Source organism: Trachurus japonicus, chromosome 22, assembly GCF_045865225.1.
Source record: "Trachurus japonicus isolate A0001 chromosome 22, Traja_1.0".
Taxonomy (NCBI): Eukaryota; Metazoa; Chordata; class Actinopteri; order Carangiformes; family Carangidae; genus Trachurus; species Trachurus japonicus.
In genome coordinates this window covers 21,589,250-21,616,239 of record NC_140928.1, presented here as the reverse complement: position 1 = coordinate 21,616,239, position 26,990 = coordinate 21,589,250, and the positions used below count along the sequence as shown (strand labels likewise).

The 26,990-nt window shown below is 39.3% G+C and overlaps 1 protein-coding gene across 1 annotated transcript in view; it reads right to left on the bottom strand.

The window, feature by feature from the left end:
- sntg2 (syntrophin, gamma 2) overlaps positions 1-26,669 on the bottom strand; it is an 89,610-nt gene extending 62,941 nt beyond the window's left edge. Inside the window, exon 1 of the mRNA XM_085767335.1 lies at positions 26,246-26,669. Coding sequence (XP_085623461.1) covers positions 26,246-26,314 — 69 coding nt within the window. The 5' untranslated portion in view covers positions 26,315-26,669. The remainder of the gene's footprint in view (positions 1-26,245) is intronic.
- Positions 26,670-26,990: the final 321 nt, after the last annotated feature.

The following is a 26,990-nucleotide window of genomic DNA, read 5'->3' as shown; positions in this document are numbered from 1 at the left end:
ATAATGGTGAGAACTGAGGACAGTTGGAATTTGTTTCTTTTATGTTTATACTATTACCACAGAGGCTAGACATTTCAACCATTTAGCTTTTCCTTGTATCATCATTGGTTTTCACTACTTTTCGTACCCTCTCAGGAACAACATGTTCTGTTCAGGGGTGACGTACGTCTTACTCTGCTGTCCTGTGTCTGTTGGCAGTTTATTGGTAGTTATGGCAATACATTTAATATGAGCCTCACCCCCATTTGTTAACCTGTTGTGCGTTTGTTTATTTCTAAGACACATATTTAACTCATTTAGCACTTGCTATTGCAGAATGGCTGTGTGAATGGAAACACTGCACGGTCAATAAACCACCGGTTCAGCTTGGATATATTAAAGTTCATTGCTAATTGGAACAATTTTAGAAAAAACACACATTAAACTAAGATTGTGAGCATGGTAAACATCACCCGCTAAACATAGTCATGTTAGTAATGTCATAGTCATTGTAAGACCTGGGTGTTATACGAACAGCTCCAGATTTTAATTATTTTTAATATTTTTAAGCAAAAATAACCAAGAGTTTATGTATTAATAATTCCATTGATGCTTTAAAGCCCTTGAAACCTTTTGGGTTCTATGTGTCTCATTCAAGCAGCAAATCTATTTCAGACTACTTCACACACAATGATACTTTTGCACTTCTACAGTAAGACTTTGAAATGTACTAATACTGGACTCATTATGTTTTTGCGAAACTCAGCATACAAAGATAAAATGGCCTGTGTAGCACATTTTGTATGGCAGTGGTTTGTCACCTCTTAGAAGGTGCTGGGTCTGATTCCCAGGCTGGTGCCCGAGTGTGTTTCCTAAGGACACTCCAGCTTCCTCCCACAGTCCAAAGACATGCTAACTAGTTTTCAGTGTGGAAACTTTAAAGCAGTACTAAAGAACTTTCAGTTTTGGTTGAGTTTGGCGGCGCCTGTGGACCAAAGCGGTAGTGTTTTGCCTGAAGGAAGACTCCATTTCCCATGAACACTAGCGTGAAGCCCTGTAAATATCCTGCATTAAAATTAACAGAAGACATCAAAACTAAGTTTCTGTTTCCAGTGGATCATTTCAAAGTGAAAACGCAAACATAATCCATTGCTAAAGTGCCGTTTTGCCTGTTCCCTCCTTGTTGTGACTCGCAAAAGTGAAAGTAAAGTGAGAGCCGGGTTCCTACCATGCTCCTCAAAGCTGCTTAGTGGCAGAGAAAGAGATACAGACCCCCTCAGACCACGACAGAGGTGTCCTTCAACTTGTTGTAAGTCGATGTATCATCACAAAAGTTATGAAAATATTTTATGAAGGTTGAAAAGTTATTTAGTGCTGGTTTAAAAGGTGTGAATGCGAGTGTGAGAGGTTGTTTATCTCTATCATGTCGGTGCTGATAGACTGGTGACCTGTCCAGAGTGTACTCTGCCCTTGTCCTATGTCAGCTGGGATTGACTGCATGGTTTCTGGATGGATGGATTTTGTGTGAGTGCAAGAGGGGAAAGAGGTTACAGCAGTGGCGTCATTTCAGTTTTAGGCAAGGTATGGCAAGGAACAACCCGTCCCCGGTGGGTCCGGGGGGTCCGGGGGGTAGAGCCCCCCGGCCGAAAATTTGAGCACATTGTAAATTGAAATGCAGCAATCTGGTGTGATTTGAGAGCAAAATCACGAAGCTTTCTGAATTATCACTATCAATGCTATGGATTGGACACAAGCTATGGATTGGACACAAGGGTTCATATAACTTTGGAAAATAAATCATTAGTGGGGTCTGAAAAAGTCAAACAGAGCTGGTAGCTGATGTAATAGTGTGATAAATAATTTCCCAGGACAACTCAAGCTTTTCCAGGACCTTTGACACATTTTCTCAATTTCCATGTGTTTTCCATGACTGGATAACCATTTTCCAGGTTTTTCCAGGACACGTGGGAACCCTGACTCACCTTCTACAAAGATTTTTAACAAGTATTTTCTTGTTAAAATCCATTTGTAAATAATCTCTGAAGACAAATGAATAGGCTATTTTAAGTTTATCCACTCCATAAAAGGTGTCTGTATCCTGTCTTAATTTCTTTTGTGTCAACAAATTATTGCAAAATGAGTTCATTCACTGCTAATCTACAGTACATGTTTCTACAGTAAGAACAGCAAAGTTTAACAGCAAAGTCAGAATAAATTTAATCTGGAAACAAATTAAAATTTTCACAACTAAATTGAATGAGTGATTCCTCCTGTTGCTGCTGTGATTCACTACATTCAGGTAGCCTAATGTTAGAGATGGGCTTGCTTGGGACTTGTTTGTCTCAATTAGAAGTTTTTGTGATTTGTGACAAGATAAACAGCCTCCACACTCCACAGACAGCTGTCATTAGCCTGTTCTTAACAAGATGACTGCAGCAGCTTCACTGTGTTTCTCAAATAAGAGCTTTCATTTTACTGTGCTCTAAGTAGCTAGTGTTAGCCAAACAAGCACTGAAATATGACTCATATTTAAGCATGTAGAATAAGTGGTAGGCTAAGTTGTTAGCAGGCACCACGGGGAAGTCGTGTTGATGGCTTTATAACTCACGAAGGTTTTAGTCGCTCCACATTCACGTCTGCAGCACATGGAGTTATACAGTCAGAGTTACATCTATGATGCAGCGGCGCGCACTCGTACACGCGCTCTCACAGACACAGCGCACGGCGCGAGGCAGCCCCGCCCCTCAGTGAGACAGAGAGAGAGAGGAGCAGAGAGGAGCAGGTGAGAAAGAGGCAACACTATCGCGAATCGGTCAGAGAGAATTACAACAGGACACTGTACGCCGTCCCAGTACGCCGTAAAAAGTCCCGGTACGCCAGGGGTTAAAATCTATAAGTGCCAGTACTCTGAACATTTTCTACCAAAGTCAAGGTATGGCGAGTGCCATACACCGCCATACCCAAATGACGCCACTGGGTTACAGGGCTATTGTTTGCCTCTGATTGTAGCTAATGAGCTAAGGAGATTTCAGGAGTTCTCAAAATAAAAATGAATGAATGGAGGCAACAAGGTTGAAGCAAGGTTGAAGAGTCATCTGTTGCTATAGCAGCAGATGAGTCGCACGCTGCTGACCTACAGGCTCTGGCTGGTGAGGAAGAGGGCTCTTTCGCAAGCTCGGTGGTTCTCCAATGGTTCTGTAGCAAGACATTATAGCTATTTTATGATACAGTTCAGATCCAATTCTCACTTGTTGTGGAACATCGAATGAACATAGAAGCAAAGCGGGATGATATCTGATTATGTTGCCTTTGTAGACTCCAACTGATACTCGACCTATAACTCATTTCTGTTGAAGCACCTGTGTGAAGCACAGACATGCCTGAAACTAATTTGGATATGGATTCTAATTCACTTTCCCATAACAGGTCATTACAGCATCAAGGGAAGCTGCTGCCAATCCATTAATATTATTACTATTGTTATTATGATAATGTTAATCCAAGTACTCCATCATCCTACAGAAAATCCTTTTACTCAGTTACTGTCACCTTTAATCATTTAGAAGACAGTTTGCCTTTCAATCTGTGTTTGTGTATTGAAAGAACGTTGCTGAGTAGATGACATTTAAGTGGTTAAAGCAGCATGTACCATCTCATGTTGACTGTGTGTTAATGACTAGTGGACATGAACTGATTAAATTAGACACACATCAATTACATGTAGAACAATATCAGATAACAAAACAAATTAGTGATTAGTAAAATATGCCAAAAAAAAATAAAAATAAAATAAATGGGTAATTGGGAAAAATGCTTATTAGGTTGAACATATCTGAAATGACACCATTGCTTTGGGTAGATAAAAGTTGAGGCTAAAATTTGTCATTTATTCTTCACCACTACCCAATGACTGCTAAGGGAAGGCTTTGTTTGTATTGTACAACAATAGGTTATTATTTGTTGGTTTAACCTAATGGATGTGCGTACAAAGTACACTGTTAGAAATTACAAGGATTTCACAATAATTAACAGTATTATTTTACAGTAACTTGTTGTAATTAAGTTTTCCTGTAATTTCCCGATGAATACCTGTAAAAACTACAGAATCCTGTGATTTTACAGATTTTAACTGTTATTTTACAGTTAAATACTGCAATCAAAAAACTCCTGTTATATCACAACAAGGTCTGTAATGTCACAGCAACACCGTAAAAACATGCAAGGATTTCACAGCATTCAACAGTTTTATCACAGTAAAATATTGTTTTTTCAAATATTCCATGGTCACATGACACCTAACCGACGCACTGAACCAACTGAACCTGAAGATGCCATTTTCTCTTCTGGACTGAATGGAGAAGGTGAGCTGCATGCATAACTCCAATGTTATGGGTTTTTTACTTTCAAATGAACGTATATTGCATGACACATTTCATATTTTTTTAAGCAAGTGCCCAAAAGGTTGTCTCATAGCATTTGCTAATAGCTGTCTTTTCATTAATGCTACCCAACTACTAACGTTAGCTGCCGTACATCATGCTTTTGCTGAACCGTATAAAGCGTTAATGTGTTAAGATTATAGGCTAAAGGTCATAATGACTCAACATTTGATCATATAGTTGGGTTTGGGCTTTTTTTGAAGAAAGTGGGACACCTCGGCCGTATCGATCCCATACCAGCTAGAACATTTTCTGATATACAGTATATGTGTGAAATTAATTTTACATTTTTTATTTTCCCCTACTTGGTCATGTCAATGTTTTTACATTCAAATGACACCACCACGGCCCTGACGGACGTCGATGTCCCCCAGATCCGAGATGTTGTGGCCTGCTGTGATCCAGACCCTGACGAGTCTGCCTGCATCCTGCTGCTCCTAATGTCGGACTTCAAAAAGCCGAAGGAGAATTTAATGCTTGAAGCTGATGTAAGATTTTTTTTATTCAAAATATTATTAAAATGGGAAATAAGTGATTACATTAGACGCCATGTATTACCTTGTATGAAACCTCTGACCAATGAACAATATTTAATGTCAAATATCTGCTATGGTGTGTTTACTATTTTACAGCCATGTGCCACTGCCATGGACGTCAATACTGCAGAACTCCCCACCACCGCCTCCTTGATCAATCAAGGTAAAGTTTCTTGGATCTGTTATCCACATTTCTAACTCAGTATTTTATTTTGATTCTAGGAATTTACATGGCCACAATGAACATTTGTGGAGCACTTTATATTTGAAACAGATCTCAAAGTGCTCATAACACATGATGTTTTATCTGTTCATTTCAGGTGACATGATGAAGCCCTCTGGATGGCTGATATCCATTGAGGGACATGTGATGGGCCCACCCTGCTTTCTTCAGCAGCTATTGCATCTTCAACCTTGAGTATCCTGTCGCTGGACAGTCACTAAAGGTATTGTATAAAGATCAGATTTGATCTTGTAATTCATATTATAGTATAGGTTTCTAATTCAGTGATCAGCAATCTTGATGTTTTTCATGCAAGTAACCGTTTAGATCCCAATATGTGGTAAGTTTTTCGGAATGATCAAAGGAGATCCAACAAGTTTGGATTATAAGTCTATTAGGGTGTGATATGGGAAAATGCCTTGACAAATGCTGCCTGCAATACATAAGTCTATTTAAAACTGAAACTATCTTTGCTTGTTAACAGGTGCTTCTTGGACATCGAGGAAGAAGTGGACCAAAGACCAAGAAGTGGACAACAATGAACCCTTATGTGAGCACCCTTTTGAGGAAACTACCCCTTTCTGACATCCCTTCATTGCTCTCTCCCTTCTCTTATCTTGCCATGTAGGCCTCATTCCTATCCTCTTACTGTTATTGTGACACAGCTAGGTAGTGAATTCCACGTTTCTGTACAATTTCTCTGTATTTTAAAGGGAAAGTTCACCCAAAATTGAAATTTCACTCATTATCTACTCACCCTCATGTGGACTAAGGGTTGGGAGAAGTTTCAGAGTCCTCCGTGGCTTCTCTGAGTTACAGGGGGTCTCGGCGTAGCAGTGCATGTCCATATAACGGTTGCAAATGGATACCAACTGTCTTCGTAACAAAAAGACACACCAAAAAACATCCAGATACCTCCATGCTGCTCGTATGTAATGTCCGTCTGTATTGAATAAGTTAAATAAGTCTATTCTTCAAGCTTGTTTTGTAGCGGAAGCTTCTAGAAGCTCTTCTTCTCTGGAAGAGGACAGATCCTGGTTCGTCCAAATTTGACGGACCAGGAAGAGGAGCTTCCGCTACAAACAAGCTTGAAGAATGGACTTATTTAATTTTTTTGGGGACAATTTCGCATTTCGGGGCTTCAATACAAGACGGACATTACATACGAGCAGCATGGAGGTATTTGGATGTTTTTTGGTGTGTCTTTTTGTTACGAAGAAAAGTGGTATCCATTTGCAACCATCATATGGACATGCACTGCTACGCCGAGACCCCCTGTAACTCAGAGAAGCCACGGATAATTCTGAAACTTCTCCCTGCCCTTAGTCCACATGAGGGTGAGTAGATAATGAGTGAAATTTCAATTTTGGGTAAACTATCCCTTTAAGATGGCTTTGGAAAGTTTATAACTGTTGAATTTCTTGAATTCTTGAATATCTTGGCATTTACTGTATGTATGTATGTTTTATTTGTAAATAAATATGCCATTGGGCTAACAGTAAATTGAAACTTTGTCTGCATTACTTATATGACTTCCACAGTATACATTGTAAATTCACAATAAATTACTATGAACTTGTGCATTACATTTACAGTACACACTGTAAAAGTACAGGGCCTTGTTGTAATGATGTACTTGGTTGTAATTCCCCAGTAATGTACTGTAATATCACAGTAATTGCTTTGTCATTGAAGCTGTAAAGTTACAGTATACAGTTGTGCTTTTACAACAATGCATTGTAATATCACAGGTATAAAATTACAGTAAATTGCTGTGAGTATATTTCACAGTAACCTTATTGTGAAAGTCATGCAAAATTTATCCAATAATTTATTGTAAATTCACGGCGAAAATCTTTACAGTGTAGACAAAAGGAAACCTGTAGGATCAACAGTTAATGAAGTCTGATGTGTCAGCCGCCGCATGTGTGGAGGCTACAGTCCTCACCGCAGGCGGCCCCGGTTCGAATCCCGCATTCCTGCATGTCATTCCCCCTTCTCTGCCTCCCCATTTCCTATCTCTCTCTCTCTCTCGACTATGCTTTCCATTAAAAAAGGCAAAAATGCCCCAAAAATATACTTGAAAAAAAAAAGAATAGCTACCCCTGTGTGTGTAATTATCGAAACGACAGGACACAGCAGTGAGAGGTTTAGTCACGATCCTGTCTGTGACATCTAATATATAATATCAGCAAACAATTAAGTCCGCCACCAGACCCCCTTGCCTGTTATATTGGTCCATGTTTGACAACGCTCTATTGAAGCGATGAGTTACATTGTTTGCTTGAGCTTCATCAGAAACCAGTCACAAGAGTAAATAGGCCTGATGGATGAGCTGACACATAAACATATGAAAAGACAACAGCCCATATTTGATGGAAAAACAATTACCAGTCAGACTCAACAGACTTGATTGAAGTGCAAAGAAAAAAAATAACAGAAAATTATGCAGGGAGTGTCAGATAGCTGCACACAAATACAGTGCAGTGCAGTCCATATACCACCACATGCAGTGGCCTCATGCAGTTACATCAGGATGTTTTCAATACAGTCTCACCAGGAATTTAGCATTGCAGGCTTCACAGAGATGTGACTTATTGCAGTGTGTCTCGTTTGTATTTCAGTTATTGTGTCCACCCCCTCTTTCATTTGATACTGTAGCAGGTCTAACCCACTAGGTTTCCCTTTCGGCTGAAGTATTATCAAATGCCTCCTACAACACTGTTGATCATAAGTATAGTGCACTATGAAGAGTACCTTGCCTTTTTAACCCTTTAGCAGTGCTTTACACCAAATATCCAAGGTATTTGAGTACATAAAGAGACCATTTCTATCACTGCATCTTATCTCACAAGGACAAATTATTCTTCAAGTGTAGATATGAAAAATGAAGGTTATTGCACATATAGCATTTACGTAAAAGTAAAAGGAGCACAAAATAAAAAATGGAAGTGGTTTGTTGTCTTCCTGTTGTATTTTTCAGTGGAATAGCACAAGACTGACTACCTCATAGACAGTGTTGTGTTGAGTGGTCAGAGTGGGTGAAAAAGGTGACAATCAGTATGTGAGTGAGGTCAACCAATTCTCTTTTAAGAGACTTTGAAATGAAGGTCACGCTCTGTTCCCACCACAGATGACAAGTTTCATCTCAAGGCCTTGTGAAAATATATGGGGGATGCATTCAAGAGACAGAAAAACAAGCGTAAAAGTTTGATGACAGCCTACGCCAGTGACTTCACTGTCAGGCCGAGGCAAGACAAAAGTCTTTGGTCTTGTCAAGAAGAGATCACAAGTGACATTCACATACACAAACAAATCCCTGTGCTAGAAACTTAGCATAATTTTGAGGAGATTGACTGCACCACTGATAAGACACATTTTATTTGGCTACTGACATTTTGGAAGCAATAGCTACAAAGAGAATGAGAAACTAGTTTATTTGAGCACTCCATATCAAACACTCTCTAACAATCTGACAACTCTTGACTAATTCCACTTTAATTTCCAAAATATTGGCCTTCTCAAAACCAGACTTCGCTAATAATTCATTTTTGCCAAGAAAACAGTAGCCTATTTTTATTTCTTTCAAAAGAAGAAATTAAACATCAGTATGTTTTTGTGCAACTGTACTGTCCCTTTGTACTGTAGCTATGTGTGTGCTCAGGGAGGGGTGTTAACTCTTTTGGTAACAACTGAAGATTAGGATTCAAATCACACAAAGTTGCGGTACTGCCTGCTGTTAGGAGTTATGACAGTCACCCAATTGTCTGCTCAGGAGAATTAGCACTCAGAACATGTCAGCTTGAACAGGAGGGATCGTTGCTAAAGTTACCAAGCTAGGCTAACTACTGTAGCTTCTTGTTCCTAAGGGAAATACAGACTTACAGTGACAATTTTGAAGGACCTATTGCCTTGTTAAGGGACAGACTTTTTTACATTCCAATGGCCAAAAGTGGAAAAACTAGAAGCCCAAATTTCAGGAAACTGTCTACAAAGCCATGACTATCATACCCATCATAGAACCAAAAGGCTAAATCAAGATACTTCTTACATCACCAGTGTTCAAAAAAAAAAAAAAAAAAAGACACAATTTGTCATCAAATAGAGCCCCTTCAATGGGACGCAGCTACACTATGTATATGCCTCTATACACTCATACTGGCACATCTCCAAGCAGGGCGGCTGCTCAGATGTCAGTCCCCATCTGGGAATTTTTTCCTCAACCAGTGCAATCCTGTTTCTTTGGTGCCAAAGTAATGACTGTGAATTGAAAACATCACTTGGCTTCATGGATGGCATGCCTCTGACATCGTCTTAAGCAGGATTCTCTATTTAAGGAGACCTTTGGTTGACCTTTAGTTTGAGTTAATGCAGTAGTGGGACTTTTTGGATTTCTATGGCGAATATGGATTCGCTTCACATTGGTGACAGGGCCCTCCAGAAAGAAATCCATATAGTGTGAAAAAATGTGTGGGAAGTTGGAATTGATGTCCCCAAATAAAGAGCCAGCATTTCTCAGCCTTGTGCCTCTTGCCAGCTTGTTCATGTGTGACTGTGTAACTGTGGTGCCATCTTGCAACCTCATCTCATTTGTATAGACTGAAAACAATAGAGGGGATAAAAGCAGCCTTGTGGGACAGCCATACACAAAACAATCTCGTTAGACACCACACGCTGGTCTCACATTCTCTCTAGGCAGTCTGTCAGAAAGTCTTTAGTCCAGTGGGGGAAAAAAACACCTTCAGCATTCACGTCACACAGCTACTGCAGAAGCACGTGCATTCGCAATATAGTCAAAGCTGAATTGATTTAAGATCTGGTGACAGCATATCACATGCATTGTGCTGACTGTGGCCAAAATGTGTCCTGTTTTCCCTTTTACACCTTATGGCCAAACTGTGTGTGTGTGTGTGTGGGGGGGGGGGGGGTTGAAAACTGAATGTAGTCCAGGACAATAACCCTGCATTATATCCTGTCTTTCTGAGGCCTAATCTGTCTTGATTTAGTGACTCTGGTTTTAATTCAAAATCCTACGCTAATATTTGAAGTTGGTATGCGGATGACTCACATCTTCTAAAAACTGATCAGCTTTTCAGAAATAGAAGAGAGAATTGTTTGTGAGACTAAGGCTTGGGAACGCATTTACATGCAGAGCACTCCAATGAGTATTCTCAATGGCAGCGCAGCTTTAAAACTTGGAATAAGCCAAGATATTGTGTGAAAGATTGTGGAAGAAGACAGTTATATTAAGATTTTGCTTTTCCACTTGGTTCACTATATTGAGATCTGATTCAGAAAACAAGTCCACGGAGATTGGTAAAGCTAATTCAGCAAATATCAACTAGATAACTGGCCAATATGCACATGACATTGAACGGTATAAGCAGAGTGGAGTGCATCTTAAGAAGTCAGACAGTTTAACAACCAAAAATGAACCAGATATGGAATGGAACCCATCTCTCTCTGATCAGTCGCTGCCTCATGGACATGACGGGAGAAAATGTGCTTTTTCGTTTTGGATTTGGTCGAAAATTTAGATATAGTCACATTTTCCTGCTACGTCAGATTTCCACTGAGTTTGAGTTGTAAGTTTGCACTGCTCTCAGAACTTTTTATGATAACATCAATGTGAGGGAGTTGAGGGGAAAATGCGGAAATCTGTCAAGATTTACCAAAACTTACAGTATGAAAAAGTCACTGAATCCTCAGTAGTATTAGAGAGGAATCTGTACAATGCGAAAGAACAATTTTATAAAATTGCTTGTTCATTATAGATGTTAGGAGTATAAATTGTGCCAGGGGGACAACATGTTTACTTACTTAGTTTAGTCGGGGTAAGAAGCCGAGTGAACTCAGAGATCACAACATTATTCATACACAAGGCAGAAACGGTCCCATTTGATAAGACAAAACAGAAAGTGGAAATATGCTCAGTGGAGCACAGACCTCTCTGCTGCTCTGCCAAGGAGGTGCACTGTGTTCAGTCGACTGTACTTTAGTGCATCACTGTCGAGTGCCAGCTAATAAGGCTCAACAAATTGTAGATTATGTGCCGCACATTGTTTGTTTTCCATACGTTTGCATATGTGTTAGACAATGAATTTGGTTCATAGCATCAAGGTCATAGAGTAATTAAACCTTCTCCATGGTGTAAAGTAATCTGACGTCCACGGCTTGAGTTTGCAATCTCTTTGATGATTGACTTTACTTGCTACCAAACACATTTACAAGACTTTACACACATACAGGGGTCTGAAATGTCCTGGGAGCACTCTCTGTGATAGATGCCAAGATTACCATCAGCAATATTGATTGATAATAAACCGATCATTTATAAATCGGTGTTGTTGATCTGCTTCTCTATAAACACTTTATTTCTAGCAGCAGCGAACATTGTGTTGCAGATAGAGAGTTTTGCCACATTGATAAGTTATTAAGAAAATAAAGTCAACATAATTTGTGACCATTATCCTTAAATGCTTTCTCAAATAACAATGCTGAGAAATAAATTATTTAACCAAATTAAATCACAATAAATTAATACTTGACTGTCTGATTAAATTATGTTGTCCTTCACCTTCACCAGCTTGTTGCTCTTTGAATTCCTTCTACAGGTCATCATGCAGATGGTGTTTTTGTTTTGCCCAGCAAAATGTGAATGTTTTCACCCTCTTGGTTAATGCTGGCTTGAAATATCTTTAAACAGACAATATTTTTTGGCATCCTTGGATTTGTTCCGACTGTGCAAGTGAAAATGCCACACTGAATGATCGGTGAAGGCACTTGTGTTGCAGCCATGAACCTGGGTGTCTTGGTAAGAACAGACACTAATAAGAGCAGGTACAGCGTGGGTTTTAACAATGGGATATTGTCAGACCTTTGTAGTGTTCGTACATGGTGCAATACTATTACAATTCACAATCCTGATGTTTCGCATGATCAGTTTCCATCCAATTATAGACATCCATCAAATTCAAGACCAACGGTTTTGTTTGTTCTGTTCCTCTGAAGTATAAGACTAATAAATCTTCGCAGGGAATGAGTTAAAGAAGAGACAGACCTCACGGCTCACCCCCTGTGGAGATTTCTGAAATCACAAAGACAGGAGGAGGTTGAGGCTGTGTTTTTGTTGATGATTGATCTTTGGGTACATGGTTCATACTTTTAGTCCTCCATGTAGTGGAGTGCAACTTGACCTGACAGTTGGTGATTAGACAGATTGGTCACACTTGGATGAGGAGTGCTTATGAACATGTCACCAGTGGAGATGACATTGCCGCTGTGCTTGAGGAGAAGAGTGTGTCTTTTTGTTTATTTGATGATTTTATTTCCATTACACAGAGACCAGGCACAGGGAGATAAATGAAATAAATTGGCTGCACTCATGAAAAGGTCAGCGGGCCGTGGATCAAAGTACAACGGTTATAGGATTTTGACGAAACCCTGGTTCACTTATAGTACCATGGGTATCCACACAGTGCCATTGAACACACCATGGTAAATGGTAAAAGAAGAAATGTGAGAGAAACAGCGAGCCGATCAAATGAACAACCGCAAATAATAAGCCATTTATGCAGTTTCACCTGGAAACTAACACCACAGGACACTGCACTGTGTCCTCATCACAGGCTCTAATTACAGCTGCTTGTGGTCAGCGCAGCCCAAGGCAAATTCACACTGGATTCTCATTAATTTTCAATATTTAAACTTTTAATGAAAACCGACGGCAGTTTTCTTAAGCAGAAAAACACGTAGAACAATGAGGAGTTGGAGGGTTTCATGGGACCATGGTTATTGACTTTGAACTGGAGACATGTGTCTGGAATGATATAAACAAACTATTGGTGCCCAAAATGTAATTTACTGAACAAATTTCCTGGGACATCTGTGGTATATCTATCAGAGCAAAGAGCAACAGGCACAAACATGTCTTCTTTACAACAGGAAGCAAAAAAGGAAATGAGGTTCAAGAGAAATGTCAAGATTTTTTTTTTTTAAGAAACAGTGGCTGCAAAATGTCTCAACCACCACTGCAACTGTTTAGTGTTTTGTAGGTTATCACAGTTCCAGTGGGACGGGGTAAAGTACACTTCTCAGAGTTAAAATAAATGAATCAGAGAGAGATCTTGGTGCAACTGAGGTGGAAAAAACATTGTATATACACTGTGGATCATGAGCGCTGGGATGCCCTTTTATTTTTTTTTTCTAGTTTGAAATTGCTGCTAAGAGTGATTCTTATCGACTGTTTCAGTAAGTGCCACATTCCATATTCGCTGGAAATGATGCACTGCTGTTAAGACCACAGCACTGTACGAGTGCACTGAGGTTCAGCCCACACTATATTTTCCCTGTAGAGCTAAAACATTTCCACGGTTCAAACATACACTTTTTGCACCACGTCCTGCACCATTACCTAATCTTGAGGCCCGTTTTAAAGAAGCATTTCAATCCCTTTGAATGCTTCATTTAAATCAGCACTTTTCTTCTTTTGGCAAGTAACTACTGTAGAGTTATGCATAACTAAACTTAATGATTCATTTTATATCTGTAGTCACCTGATTCTGTCTGAAAAGGCAGAAATTGCTTTTAGTGGCAGCGTTAATTATGTTGTTAAATTTGCAGCTACAATCTGTAAATTAGTGGAGCAGCACAATGTATGAAAAGTTGATTGAATGTGTCAGATACATTTACCAAGAACTTGTGAGATATGAGCATTTGCTCCTAACACTGGAAATTCCATTGGATAACTTTTATGCTGACAACTTAAAATATGTACTATTTTGATGTCTTATATTATTTTCCTATTACGCCTATGTAATAGACGCAGTGTCTTGTAAGCAATCCATGGATGGCGTCTGTGTGACACTTAAATAAAGATGATTCAGCCCTTTTTCATAAACATAAACCGAATCTTGATTTATTGTGTTTTCTTTTAAATTAAGGTATTTCCATCATAAAACAATGATGTGGAGGAGCCTGAGGTCCCCACACCAATGGATGTTGTTTAATTCCCTTGTGCTACAAAGGAACCAAGTTGTCTGAATTATTGCTGCACTGTAGGCTACTACACTATCAGAATATACGCTTTCTCTCGCATAGCATTGCATCTTCACCACTTTATTTGACTGTGGAGGTCTGGATACACCAAGATTAAAAATAAAATCCAAAGGACTTACTGCAATCAGAGGGGGCCAAATTAATCTTGTCCCTCTGATGGGGCCCAGAGCCTGAGTGTTTAAAACAGAGGAGGCTACTGGAGCTTATTTGCTGTGTTGCACAATTCACTTTTTATTTAACCTTTTGCATTTAAAGCTCCTTCCCAAAAGACGGTCTGAAGATGCAAATGCAAATGAGTCAATGGAGCAGATGTCTTTTGAATAACCCCTGTGAACTTGCTCACCCAGAAGCTGAGCTAACAAACTAATGACCAGTTAGCTAGCTCATTAGCTCGAATATATTTATTTTGCCTCTTTAATGGTCTTTTCTATTGAACAAAAACAATGGGAAATGCTGAGCAGAAGTATTGGAACAAACAAGAGAAAGCAGAAGGTCCAGACTAGCTATTGACCGGCTGAAGCTAATGGTTACCATCGCCTAGCTTTTACCCTTATTTTTCATGGATTAGCAAATGCACATGGTTGTGGGAATTTACATAAGAGACTAAAAGAGCTCAAGTAAAACCAGAACTTTGGTTCAGTCCTACGAAGCCCAACTTTCTATGTATGATGGTACAATGGACAGCCTGAAAAACACTGATATTATTGTTCTTTCAACATTCATGTTCATCTTGTTAGGTGCCTTAATGAACACCATCCACCCAAAGCCCAAAGATGTTCACAGGCTAAACATTATCAAACAGAGGAGGTAAGTCCATGAATGAGCTGAGAAGAGAAGGAATCACATTTAGCTTAGACATAGCTGTAAATTAAGGCCTGAACAAATTAGACAACAGAGATCACAACCAGAGAGGTGGGACAATTAGTTTACTGCTGCATTTGTTTGTTTCCCCATTAGAGTTGCACTTTCTGTTCAGCTTTGTTGAATTTTGTGTAACAACTGTTTCAGTGGAGGTGACGCAGAAGAAGAGTGTGGAAATGTTCTACTGACTTAGAGAACCTGGTGTAACACTAACAGGTGGCATCATGACCTTGGCTCGCTGTACAATACACTGAATTTACAAACCATGCTTCTCCTGACTTTTCTACCACCCCAATAACTTCTCTCTCATATGAAGATAGTTGACATTTGAGTTCACTTTGGCTGCAGTGGAATAAAACTTTTCAGACACTGATAACCTTAAAAAGCAACATAACTGTCAAGTGAGACATACACCGACACAGGCACAGTAGTGATACGCAGCCTGAGCTCAGTGCAGCACTAGACATGCTCATATATTTTGTCCAGGTCAATCGCATGACGTCTGGAAAAGTCAACCAACCTCCATAATAACTGGAAAGCTACAAAGAGCATTTCCCCTCAATCCTCTTACATTGCATTCAGAAAATATACAGCCTCATTTTTTCAAATTTCATGTTGCAGCCTTAGGCTAAAATAAGAAACAACATTTTCTGACCTCATAAATCTACACTCAACATCCCATAATGAGAAAGTGAAAAAAGTATTTAATGATATTCTATATAAATTTCATCAATAAGAAAACTGAAATATCACATTGACATAAACAGTCTTTCAGACCCCGTGCTATGTCAGCTGCTTGGAATTTTGCTCAGGTTTTTCTTCTTGATTATCTTTAAGATGTTTCTACACCTTGATTGAAGTCTACCTTTGGTCACTTCTGTTGATTGGACATGATCAGGAATGGCATGTATACATAAATACATAAGAGCTCACAGATGTTGGATGGAGCTGCCTGTTGAGCTCAAACACAGGATTGTGTCGAGGTACAGATCCTGAGATGGCTAAAAAAAAAAAGAAAAAAAGTGGCCTCTGTAATTCTTCAGTGGAACAAGTGTAGCCTGCCAGATTCAGACAGACTGAAAAATCAGGAGGCGAGTGGTCTCGGTAAGAGAGCTCCAGTCTGTTGTGTTGAGACGAGGAGAAACCTTCAGAAGGACAAACTGTAGGATGCTTTACGCCAAACATGATGTTAACAGCTGAGGACAAACAGTTCAATGTTGTTTTCATCAGACCAGAGATTCTTGTTCCTTACAATCTGAGAGTCCTTCAGGTTATTTTTTGCAAACTTCCATTGAGGCGAAGCATCAGTCTGGTCACTCTGCCATAAAGCCCAGCTCAGTGGAGTGCTGCAGTGATGGGGATTTTTTTTTTTTTGTTCTCTTCCACAAATCTGTGCCTCCACACAATCCTGTGTCTGAGGTCTGCGGGCAGCTCCTTCACCCTTGTGGCTCGGCTTTTGCTCATATGCATTAGCAGCTCTGACACCTTATATAAACAGGTGTGTGCCACATCATACCAATCAACTGAATTTACCACAGGTCGGGTCAACTTCAATCAAGGTGTGGCAACATTTCAAAGATGTCGAAGAGAAATAGGAGACTATATTATCATAGAAAAGGGTCTGAATCTTTCTGTCAATGTGCTATTTCAGTTTTTACTTTCTAGTATATTAGCAAACATTTCTAAAATCCTCCTTTCAGTTTATCATTACAGAGTATCTGAACATTTTCCCAATTCGCAGCACAGCCTCAATGAATCATACTTTAGATCCATCAGGTCAGTTTAACATTAACAAACCCCTCATCATGGATTTCAGACAGTTTCGGCCATGAATCATGAGTTTTGATCAGTGGGACTGTCTCTGGGTCATAACTACACATCACTAACAATTTTCTCTCTCTGGCTACAAGCCAAACACAATAACATCACATCTATCAGAACCTAGCGGATGTTAATGAGTCTGGAATATTGACTGGGCAGAGAGGAAAAAAGGAAAGAAAAAAAAAAAACGCCCACACCCCCAACAGTCTACATCTTTATACTATACATCAAGAAGAAAAACTGTGCCTATTATAACCCAGCGTTTTGGATGCTGATGGTCTCATTATTGTAATCTAAGACTCTACCTTAGAGTCAAACATTTGGGCATTTACAGCCTCATCAGCACTAGAACAAGATGTTTTTGTCAAATAGAAAATGCCTAAGAGGTGTCTAAGACAAGTGCTGAATAATGTTTGCAGACAGTTGTCACAAATAGTACCTTTGTCGAGCAGAACACTTTCATCTGGATCCTTTAAAGACCTTCACAATATGAAAAAAATAGACTGAGATTGCATCAAATATGAGTCTGCATCTTCATACTCATATCTTCAAAACACAAATTATGTTCACAACATTTGCAGGGAATAACCTGTCATCATTTCAGTATCTGACCAAATGTGAAATATGTTCACCACTTTCCTATCAGTTTCTGTCAGTCTGTAACTTTTGACCACTAAAAAGTCTAATCAGTTTATCCAGGAGTCCAAGTGAGCATTTGTACCAAATTTGAAGAAATGGCCTCAAGGCGTTTTGGAGATACCACAATCACGAGAATGGGATGGACGAAAAAACCCCACAACATAATGCCCCCAGGCTACGGCTATTGCCCGCGTGAAGCCGTAAAACCAGCCCTTTACTCAGCGTGTCCAACTCTTTGAGGAAGATTCAAACTACCCTGAGGTTATCCAAGGGTTGTATCAGCACTGAAAAAGCTTTGGATGTACAGTCTTACAGTTAGACAGTAAGTCAATGTATCATCTAAATTTCTCTCCAAAGGGTTTCTTTTAATCATTATTGTTATCAATTATCGAAGAAAAGCTGAGGGCTATGACTTGGACAGGTAACAACTCTTTGCCATATTTAGACTAATGCATCAGTGGCATATTCTTGTTTATGTGCAACAGCTGAAATGCAGACGTCTGCCTTCAACACACACATACTTTGTAGATTGCAAGCATGCATTTTATTGTCAGCTGCTGCAAATTATGCACATTTGAGGGATCATGCCCACCTGTAGCAAAGCGGATTTTGAATACTGCTGCCTGGCAACTTCAAGAATTTAAAGAAATTGTTAAACTTATTAATGAATTTTCCAAAAACCCATTGATAAACAGCCCAGAGTTACAGCTACACTCATACACTTACTAATATTGTTTTACCATATATCCAATTCATTTCAGTCAGGACACGCTCTTACCCATGAGTGGTACAACTACCTGAAAAAAACCTTACACTCATCACCGAACAGACCTTCTTTAAATGCCACTACAATGATTGTGCCTTTTAATGAGGTTGAAGAAAAAGTCACCAGTCATCTCATTTACAGTGAGGGATTACGTTCATCAATGCAGCAGCATGTCTCCACAATCTGTTTTTAATGTGGTTTTGATATCAGCAAGAGCTTATGAGTCAGACATGCTGGGTGAAGCTGCAGCAGCTTTGACTGTGGTACAGTAAATATAGAGCGTGACTCTTTATAGACTTATACACTGGTTACAGCTATATATATATATATAGTATATACACACACAGACACATATACAGTACACATTGTGGAGAATATTACCAAACCGTTTAATGTTCATGCGGATCAAATGCTTACCTTAGGAAAAATATTTTCACAAGATTAATTTGCCACTTTGTAATTTATAGTCTGTTGTTATGCTGCTACTCTGGCCACAGACAGAGCCACAGGTTTTATGTTTTAGGGTTGTTTGTCCGTCCTTGCAGTTTTTGTGTCTCAGTAACACCTTGAGCAGAATTAGCACAAACACTCCTTCGTTCACAACGACAAGCTGAGTAGATAATGGTGGAGAAAGGTCAATGATCAAGGTCACAGTGACCTCACAAAACACGGTCTGAGCTTCTTGAAAGAGATATATTAAGACTGCCTTCAGGGGGATTTCTTTAGATCTGGTGCAAACATTCACTTTGACTGAGTTGAATTGATTTGGTTGGACAAAAGGTTAAAGGTCAAGATCCCTATGATGTCACCGTCTTGTGAATGTAATATATTAGAGACGCCCAAAGGGCATTTCACTAAACCTGGCACAAACATTCACTTGGATTCAAGAATCAACTGGAATTTGCAGGTCAAAGGTCAAGGTCAAGTTCACAGTGACTTCAGAAGCGCATTTTAGAACTAAAACTAAAAAAAAACTAAACTAAAACTAAAACTCAAATTCAAACACTTACACTCAATGAATTATGGCGCAATTTAACACGGGTGTCAAAAGGATAAAGTGAAGTGAGCATTTCTCTATATAGAAACTGGTCAAAGATCAACTTCACAATCATAATCATACTGTTCCACAAAACCTGAGACCATATTATTTCCTGGGACTTGGCTGGCTGGCACAGAGTATAACCGCAAGGCAGTAATTCTAGTTTTTAATCAAGTTTAAGCCGCTACTTTGTCAAAACTTTTTTGTTCTAATTAAAAGCACAGTTCAGGAATGCGTCAAAATGGTGCCTGCCCTTCAAACACTAGTTCAACATTTGGGGGAAGATTCTTATCTGCTTTCCTGCAGAGAGTTAAATGAGAAGATTGATACACTGAGGCAACTAAAATTGCACAATTAACATGTTATGCAGAATCTTGTTAATTTAATTTGTTCATTAAACCAACGTGTTAAAAAAAAAAAAAAGCAAGTGGTTAGAGAATCTTTGCACCACATATTTTATCGTTTGTCTTTAAACAGATTTAATAAGTGACACATAGTACAGTTACAGTATGTTAATTTGTGAGCTTTAGAGCTGCTTGCGGGTGTGTTTTATCATCTCTGGACAGACTCAGTCTAACTGCAACCCTGTTTCCAGTCTTTGAGCCAAGATACAGTAAGTTACCAGGGTGCTGGCAGTAGCTTTATATTTAGCAGATGACATGAGAGTCTGATCATGTCTTGGCAAAAGAGCTAATTAGTGTCTTACCTAATATGTCAAACCATTCCTTCAAAGTGAATCATACATGACAAAAAGATGATGAACATCAAGTTTCGGTTAAAATGTGGCTGCTGAGGATCAGATAGAAATAACACATTTACCTAAACACAGTGGCACCATACATGTAAATAAAGGATTTGAGGGAAAGCAACTCTGCATGTAATGATGTGGGAGTTCTTCACTGGCAAACATGTTACAAATCCTGCCTTAAATTACTGCGTAGGTAAATTACCTTCCATGCATTAAGTAGATAATTTCCCTATGCATCAGTACATCCTCTGTATGCAGCACCACACTTGTATGTCAATACCCTGCAAGGTCAATAAACTGTAGCCAGGATGGAGCTCTCCCCATGTGCACCAAACTCACTGAAATGTGGCATTATACATCTTTCGCAGTCATCCTTGTTCAATCTTCCACTCAGAGTGGCTCTGTGGGGAATCAAAAGCACTATTTCCTCTCTATTGTATATTCATTGTTTGAATAGGCTTGTCTCACAGAGCTTTACTGCTCAAATATCAGCATGGGCGACCGTGTGATAATCTCCATTTCCTAAATCCATCCAACATGTGTGAGATTATTACATGTGGTTTGTTAAACATGAGAGACAACTCTTGGAAAATTATTCCTCAGATGTTGTTCAAATAATTACACTTTATTTTTCATATTTGAGTATAAAGCTGTGCATGTTATTTCGTCTTGATCTTTCTCATACAGTACAAATTCAATGAAATAAAAAATGTATTTTGGAAAATGCGGTAAAGTTGGTGTCCTCACATTGGCACTGTGGGAGGGGTAATCTGGGGTGACTGTAGATTTTGAGGAACTAACGCGGAACTGTTTATATTTCCAAAATTATTTTTATTCCCATTTCAAGCAGGAATCCTCTGACACCAAACAACCGCTTTTAGTGCCTTTTTTTTCAAGTGCATGGTGTGTTTCTGAAGTGGTGAGGGAAGTGTCCACAACAATCCCCTATCAGCTGGTAGAAGGGACGAGGAAGATTTCTTTATATCTCGCTTGGAAATGAATGGGGACATTAAAATGCATAAGTTTCCTGCCTTGAATCTAAATAAAAATGCTAATGAAACGCTGTGGGTATTAATAATGCAGAGGACGAGTTTCCTTTTATTTGCTAAGGAAACATTTCAAGAAAGGTTCCTAACAGTGACAGCACAAGTTGTTTTGATGTATCAGGATGACACTACACGTCCTCATGATTTTAAAATTTATACCACCCCCTAATTAAGACTTTAATTACTGCCTGGTTTTGTAGTTAGCTGAATAATGAAATATGACTGTGCATAATACTGTATTATATATGTATCTTAGCACTTCCTACAGAGACTAATTATAAGCTTAAAAAAGGCTAATTTATGATGTAACTGTGGAGTCTGCCCTTTGGCCCATTTCACCACTCTCACGGGTTCTTCCTGCCATTAGTTCATACGCCATGAGGAGATTAAAGTGTGGCGCCAACGGACATATATATGTATAATGATTTTGTACAGTATTATTACACGTTTAATACAGCATAAGGAGAAAATTCATGAAAGGGTCAGCTAACGTACCATGTGTTTGCTTTCTTACTGAATTACACTATTCACTTTACAGAGCCTGACTCCAGTGATAGGAGGAAAATTGAATATTGTTCAGGCAATAAAGACTAAATATAAGCTTTTTTTTTTAAAGGAAGTGAAATTCACTTTTACAATATAAAGTCAGACTCTTCTGTGTCCTTTCCAATTACCTGAGTAGCTCCAGGAAAATGAAAAGCTAAAGAGAATACATGTTCATGCTTCAACAGGAGTGATTTGGTTAAAATATGATTGACTTTCTGAATACAAAAGCATCGACTTTCACACTCCACTGGGGTTTAATTATGCTTCTGCAGCTCCTGCCAAGACAAACCTTGAGGCGTGTGACCACAGGGGGACGGAAATTTCATATGACATGCATGTCACTTATTTCTTTTATGCCTTTAACAAAGCGAACAAGCCAGAGTTTGATTTGTCTGACAAACATATTGCGTACACTTCTACTTAATCCCATTTGTAAAGATGCAAGTTTTGGGTTTGTCTTCACTGCTTGTTCCTTCTGTAAAGGTCATGTTGACCAAGAAGTCAATATCACCACCTGTCAGCGCAGTCCTGTTGTAAGGCCGACTGTGAATAATTACACAACCTTTCTAAATATTTCAGTGCCAGTATTCTTTAACATATTTGCTCATGGACGAAGCTGTCATGCATGAAATTCTGAACACAATCAAAACATGGATCATATCAATGTGAGTTACATCCTGGAATTTTACAACAAGCTATAGCAGCGGCTCTAAGTGCTTACTAAGTGGGCATTTATGCACTTAAAACCATTTAAACTAGTTCTTACTTTGAGATTAGATATTTACACATATGAACATCCAAATGGAACAATTCCGTAGCTACTGAACAAAATGGTAAACTTAACATTAGCTTGCTATTGTATGGCCCATTTAGACTCAAGAGTAAAAAAAATTTAATTATAGGGATGCACGATAACAGTCAGTATAGATATTATTGGCCCGATATTGGCTGATAATGATCAGCCAACAGATAAGTCCAATAATGAAATTACTAGAGCCAATTAATTAGCCAACATGGTCTTGATTTCCCTAATGTTCAGTATGTTTGCATCATTGATTTGAAACAATAATTAATGTAGATTTTTGTAGAGTCTTAAGTGTTCTTGTTTTTGTTGTGATTACAGTGGTGATGTCAGTTATATTATTGTGTCCTACTCTTTACTCACTACATTTTAGCCTTTCCTAACCTCAGGTACGTATATAAACTATTACAATGTTATCAATTGGCATCTGTTATGAGAAGCAGCAAGTTATCAGTCATCGGTAGAAAAAAAGATTGTGCATCTCTAACAAACTAAAAGGGATATTTTCCATCTAATTCAATACCGTGTGAATGCTACTGCATATGACACATAATTCTACATGTGTTCAAAAAAACAATGTTGTCTATGAAGATATTTTTTAAGGTAACACGTAGGCCTATTGGCAAAACCAAATTTTTATCCATGAATCTGACCTCTTTTATAGCAAAAGTGAAGAATACTCTTTCCACTAAAACATGAAATCACATTCTGCATTGGATGTCAAAGTCAATTTTCTGGTGCTACAGTACAAGGTAAAAGCGCTCATAACTGCCCAGGAGGCCAGAGGGCATTGGACAGCTGCCAGTAGGCCGACTGTACTTGATGGGTGGTGGGAGCCATTGTGGTTTTCTGTCCCCCAGTGGCTACAAGGGTCAAACAATGGGGCCATTCCAAACTCAAAAACCTCTTTGACGAGCAACACGAGTGGTGAGATTTATGTTTCATCTGAGGGGTTTTCAAACGATGTTGTTATGGCAGCAAACAGCAGCTCCCCTGAGCTTTTTCTATGGGACCATATGGGACCGTCTTCAATGAAGTGGACTCCTGATTGTGTCTCGATGCAGCCTGATTTTGTGCTAGTCACTGGTTTGAAACTAGCTGGTTGAACCAAGATCTTAGGAAGTCATTTCCATACAGACTTACATAATAGATATAAAATTAGCTGATGCAACAAAAGAACGTCTGTGGCCTTTGCAATGACAGAATTGTGTCTAAAGGAACGTACATTGTGCATTTGCCAAGTCTTCACATAACAAAGACGCTGCTTGAAATAAGAACAGGCTTTAGTTTCTCCCCGCATAGGGAGACAGGAATACACTGCAAGCCTGCCTGTCCATCACAGCACTAATATACCATGACACAAAATTCATACACACAACCAGGCCGATGCACACATACCACAGTGTAGGCACAGACCTTCTTAGACCGGAGAAACCAGTCTACTGTATCTTAACAACTGTTGAAACACCCTTTACTGCAAACATCAAGCTGCATTTGATTTACCCATTCCCTGCCTCTCCTCTGCTCTGGATTAGTGAGAGTCTTTATACTAATCAGGATTCAAAAACTTAATCACGAGAGGACAACTAATATGCACCTAGTGTGCAATCGTGACAATAAAAAGAGGAGAGGAGTGCCTCTCCAGGCCTTTTATCCAATTTGTCAGTGATTGGCAATCTCTGAAGTTGAGGCAGTGTACAGATCTGCATGTTTCAGAGAGCACAAATGTGAGATTTTAAAAAAGAGGTGGTCAAAAGGCTGAATTTGATTGAACTGAAGGTTATTTTCAAAAACAATTAATTAAGAGGCAAGGCTGGCATGACCTGTTGATAAGGGCTGATGTAAATTGGCAGAGTGAGAAGCAGATCACAGGAAATAAATTGTGTTGGGACATGGAGCCCAATAGTTTTTGGTAAAACATTGTGAATGCATTTTGAGCTGCAAAATCTGAGAGTGAAATACTGAGGAATGTCGGGCTAGTAAAATATAGGACACTGTGTGTGAGAAGACGTCTATTAACATTAATTCAGTCCTTAAACTTCAATCAGACCATCCTAACCTTTCTGTTTAAGATGGTTTAAGGACCTGCAAAATCCTGACTTTAATTACCGTGGAAGCACAATCAAGCTGGTGCTTAACTCCCTGAGATTGCACACCGGGTGATCATAAATGTGCATGATGATGATGGAGTGAGCTCCTGACAGACACAACAGTGTTTGTGAGAGAGCCCATCGCAACAAGGAAACTCTGCTTACAGTATAATATTAGCCATCAGTCAGTGGGAAAAGGAGAGTGGGACATGTGTGAAAACCGAACACGCTCTTAGCAGAATTAAGCTGCAGAAGGGTCCCTGGAGGCTCAGGTATCCAGTTTTAAAAGCAAATGCTGTGTGAACAGAAAGTGCCCACAAAGCAGGACTCAGGGGACCGGTGAAGTTAAAGGTGCTATGTGTCGAGTGGAAGCAATAACAGGCCAGCCCTTGAATTGCACGCATCAAATCATGGGGTTATATTTAACCCAAGCAAATATATATATATATATATATATATATATATATATATATATATATATATATATATATATATATATATATATATAAAAACTTTACATAAAAACCATATGACCTAAGGGGACAGGAAAATAGTGGAAGGTGTCCATGCAAAGGTGTAAAAAGATGTAGATGTAATCCCCCCACCCCCCATCTGGTTAGAATGTGTTCGGTTAAATTATAGGCAACACAAGATGTCACATGTGTTGGACTTGTCGAATTTTGTTCTAAGCAGGCAACATAGTGAATATGAAAGGCTGCTAAAAAGGTCAAAATCATTTGTTTCCTTGCTCATAGCCTAACTAGCTACAATACCTAATTAAGTATGAAGCCCAGAAGAGACCTCATCTCAGTTGCTACATACATGTCTGTGTCTGACAAAAGAAAATAATGACACAAATGAGGAGGAAGAATTAGATACAAGAACCATGCAACACATTTAACTGGTGCATAATTTAAGTGAAATATTCAATCACAGTCAGAGGCTGTTGAAGTAAAAAACAAACCTTGCAGCAACGTATATTAAATATAAACGTATAGGCTATGAGAGTTTGAGCTGCTCTGGTGTTTGTGTGTCCGTGTGATTTAACTGCTGTGTCGTGTCAAAGTACAATCGACCAAAACGCGCCTGAAGCAAAGTCACACCAGCCTCCATTCACTAATCCACCAACTCTAAGTGTATTTGATTGTCAGGAAAACGACATGACTTATACTAAATGAAAAAGAGCTTGAAGTTTACTAACACAGTCTTCTAGTGGTTACGGCATTAATGTTACAATGAATTACGCGCGTGCAATGTCGCGTTTTAACGACACGCAGCCTGGCAGATGAAACGTTACACTGGAGATGGACAGCGAATAATTCATAAATGTCATTTATAAAAGTTGTAAGTTTGTTTGTGTATGAGCGCCGCGCTCCAGTGTAGCATATGTATGCCGAACTGTGCAGATGTTACCACTGACATGGAAATGACTCACATCTCAAAGGCAGCTGAGCAATAACAAGTGTTTTTTTTTAAGTAGGAGAAGCTAAATGGTGCTTTTTCAAAAGGCATTCGTGGGTATCGAAAACAAGAGCAAGATCATGCAACTGCTTCAACGCAGAGAATCACAAGGGAATCGGACACACAAACAGATCTGTGTTAGAAGTTGATTCAAATAGCTGAATGTTAACGGACAGGGTTTAGGCTACTTGCCGAAGTTGGAACCAAAAGGCAGGCAGGTCGCTCGATCAGCTCAGGTTGCTGTTTCCCCGTCACATTCATTTCCCATAAAACCGCTTTCCTCCGTCCGCTGACTTCGACGAGAGTTTCTCAAGTCATTTATCCAGCAATTGAATGCGAAGTGTTATTCACCGGCGTCCCGTTCAACGACACAGTCAGACAGAGGAGAAACCATGCCTATATGCGCGCTTTTGTTCAACAAAAAAAGAAAAGAAAAAATGCAGGATACAGAAATGTGCGTGTATCCTGAAATTACACTATAGATATATGTTCGCCAGCTGCAGAGACAAATTAGTCCTAGCGATCGTTGCTTATTTCCCCGTCTCAGCCCCAAACTGTCAGCGGCACCACAGCGGCTCGTGTTGCTGCTGCTGCTGCTGCTGCTCATCAGTCTGCATGTCTCTCCACCTGCTGCCTGTCCTCCCATTAACCATCCCTGCGTCAAACCACAGGACATTAACCCATTCACTGATATTCAAATTCTTGGCGCATAATGGCGTTTAATCAACATAAAATCGATGATATGTGCCGTGTGTGTGTGTGTGTGTGTGTGTGTGTGTGTGTGTGTGTGTGTGTGTGTGTGTGTGTGTGTGTGTGTGTGTGTGTGTGTGTGTGTGTGTGTGTCATATGTGTGTGCGTGTGTTTAATTAGTGCCAGTAGGAGCATTGTGAGTGGTGGGATTGCAATCAGTAAAATTAGTGTTGCATCACCAAAATAC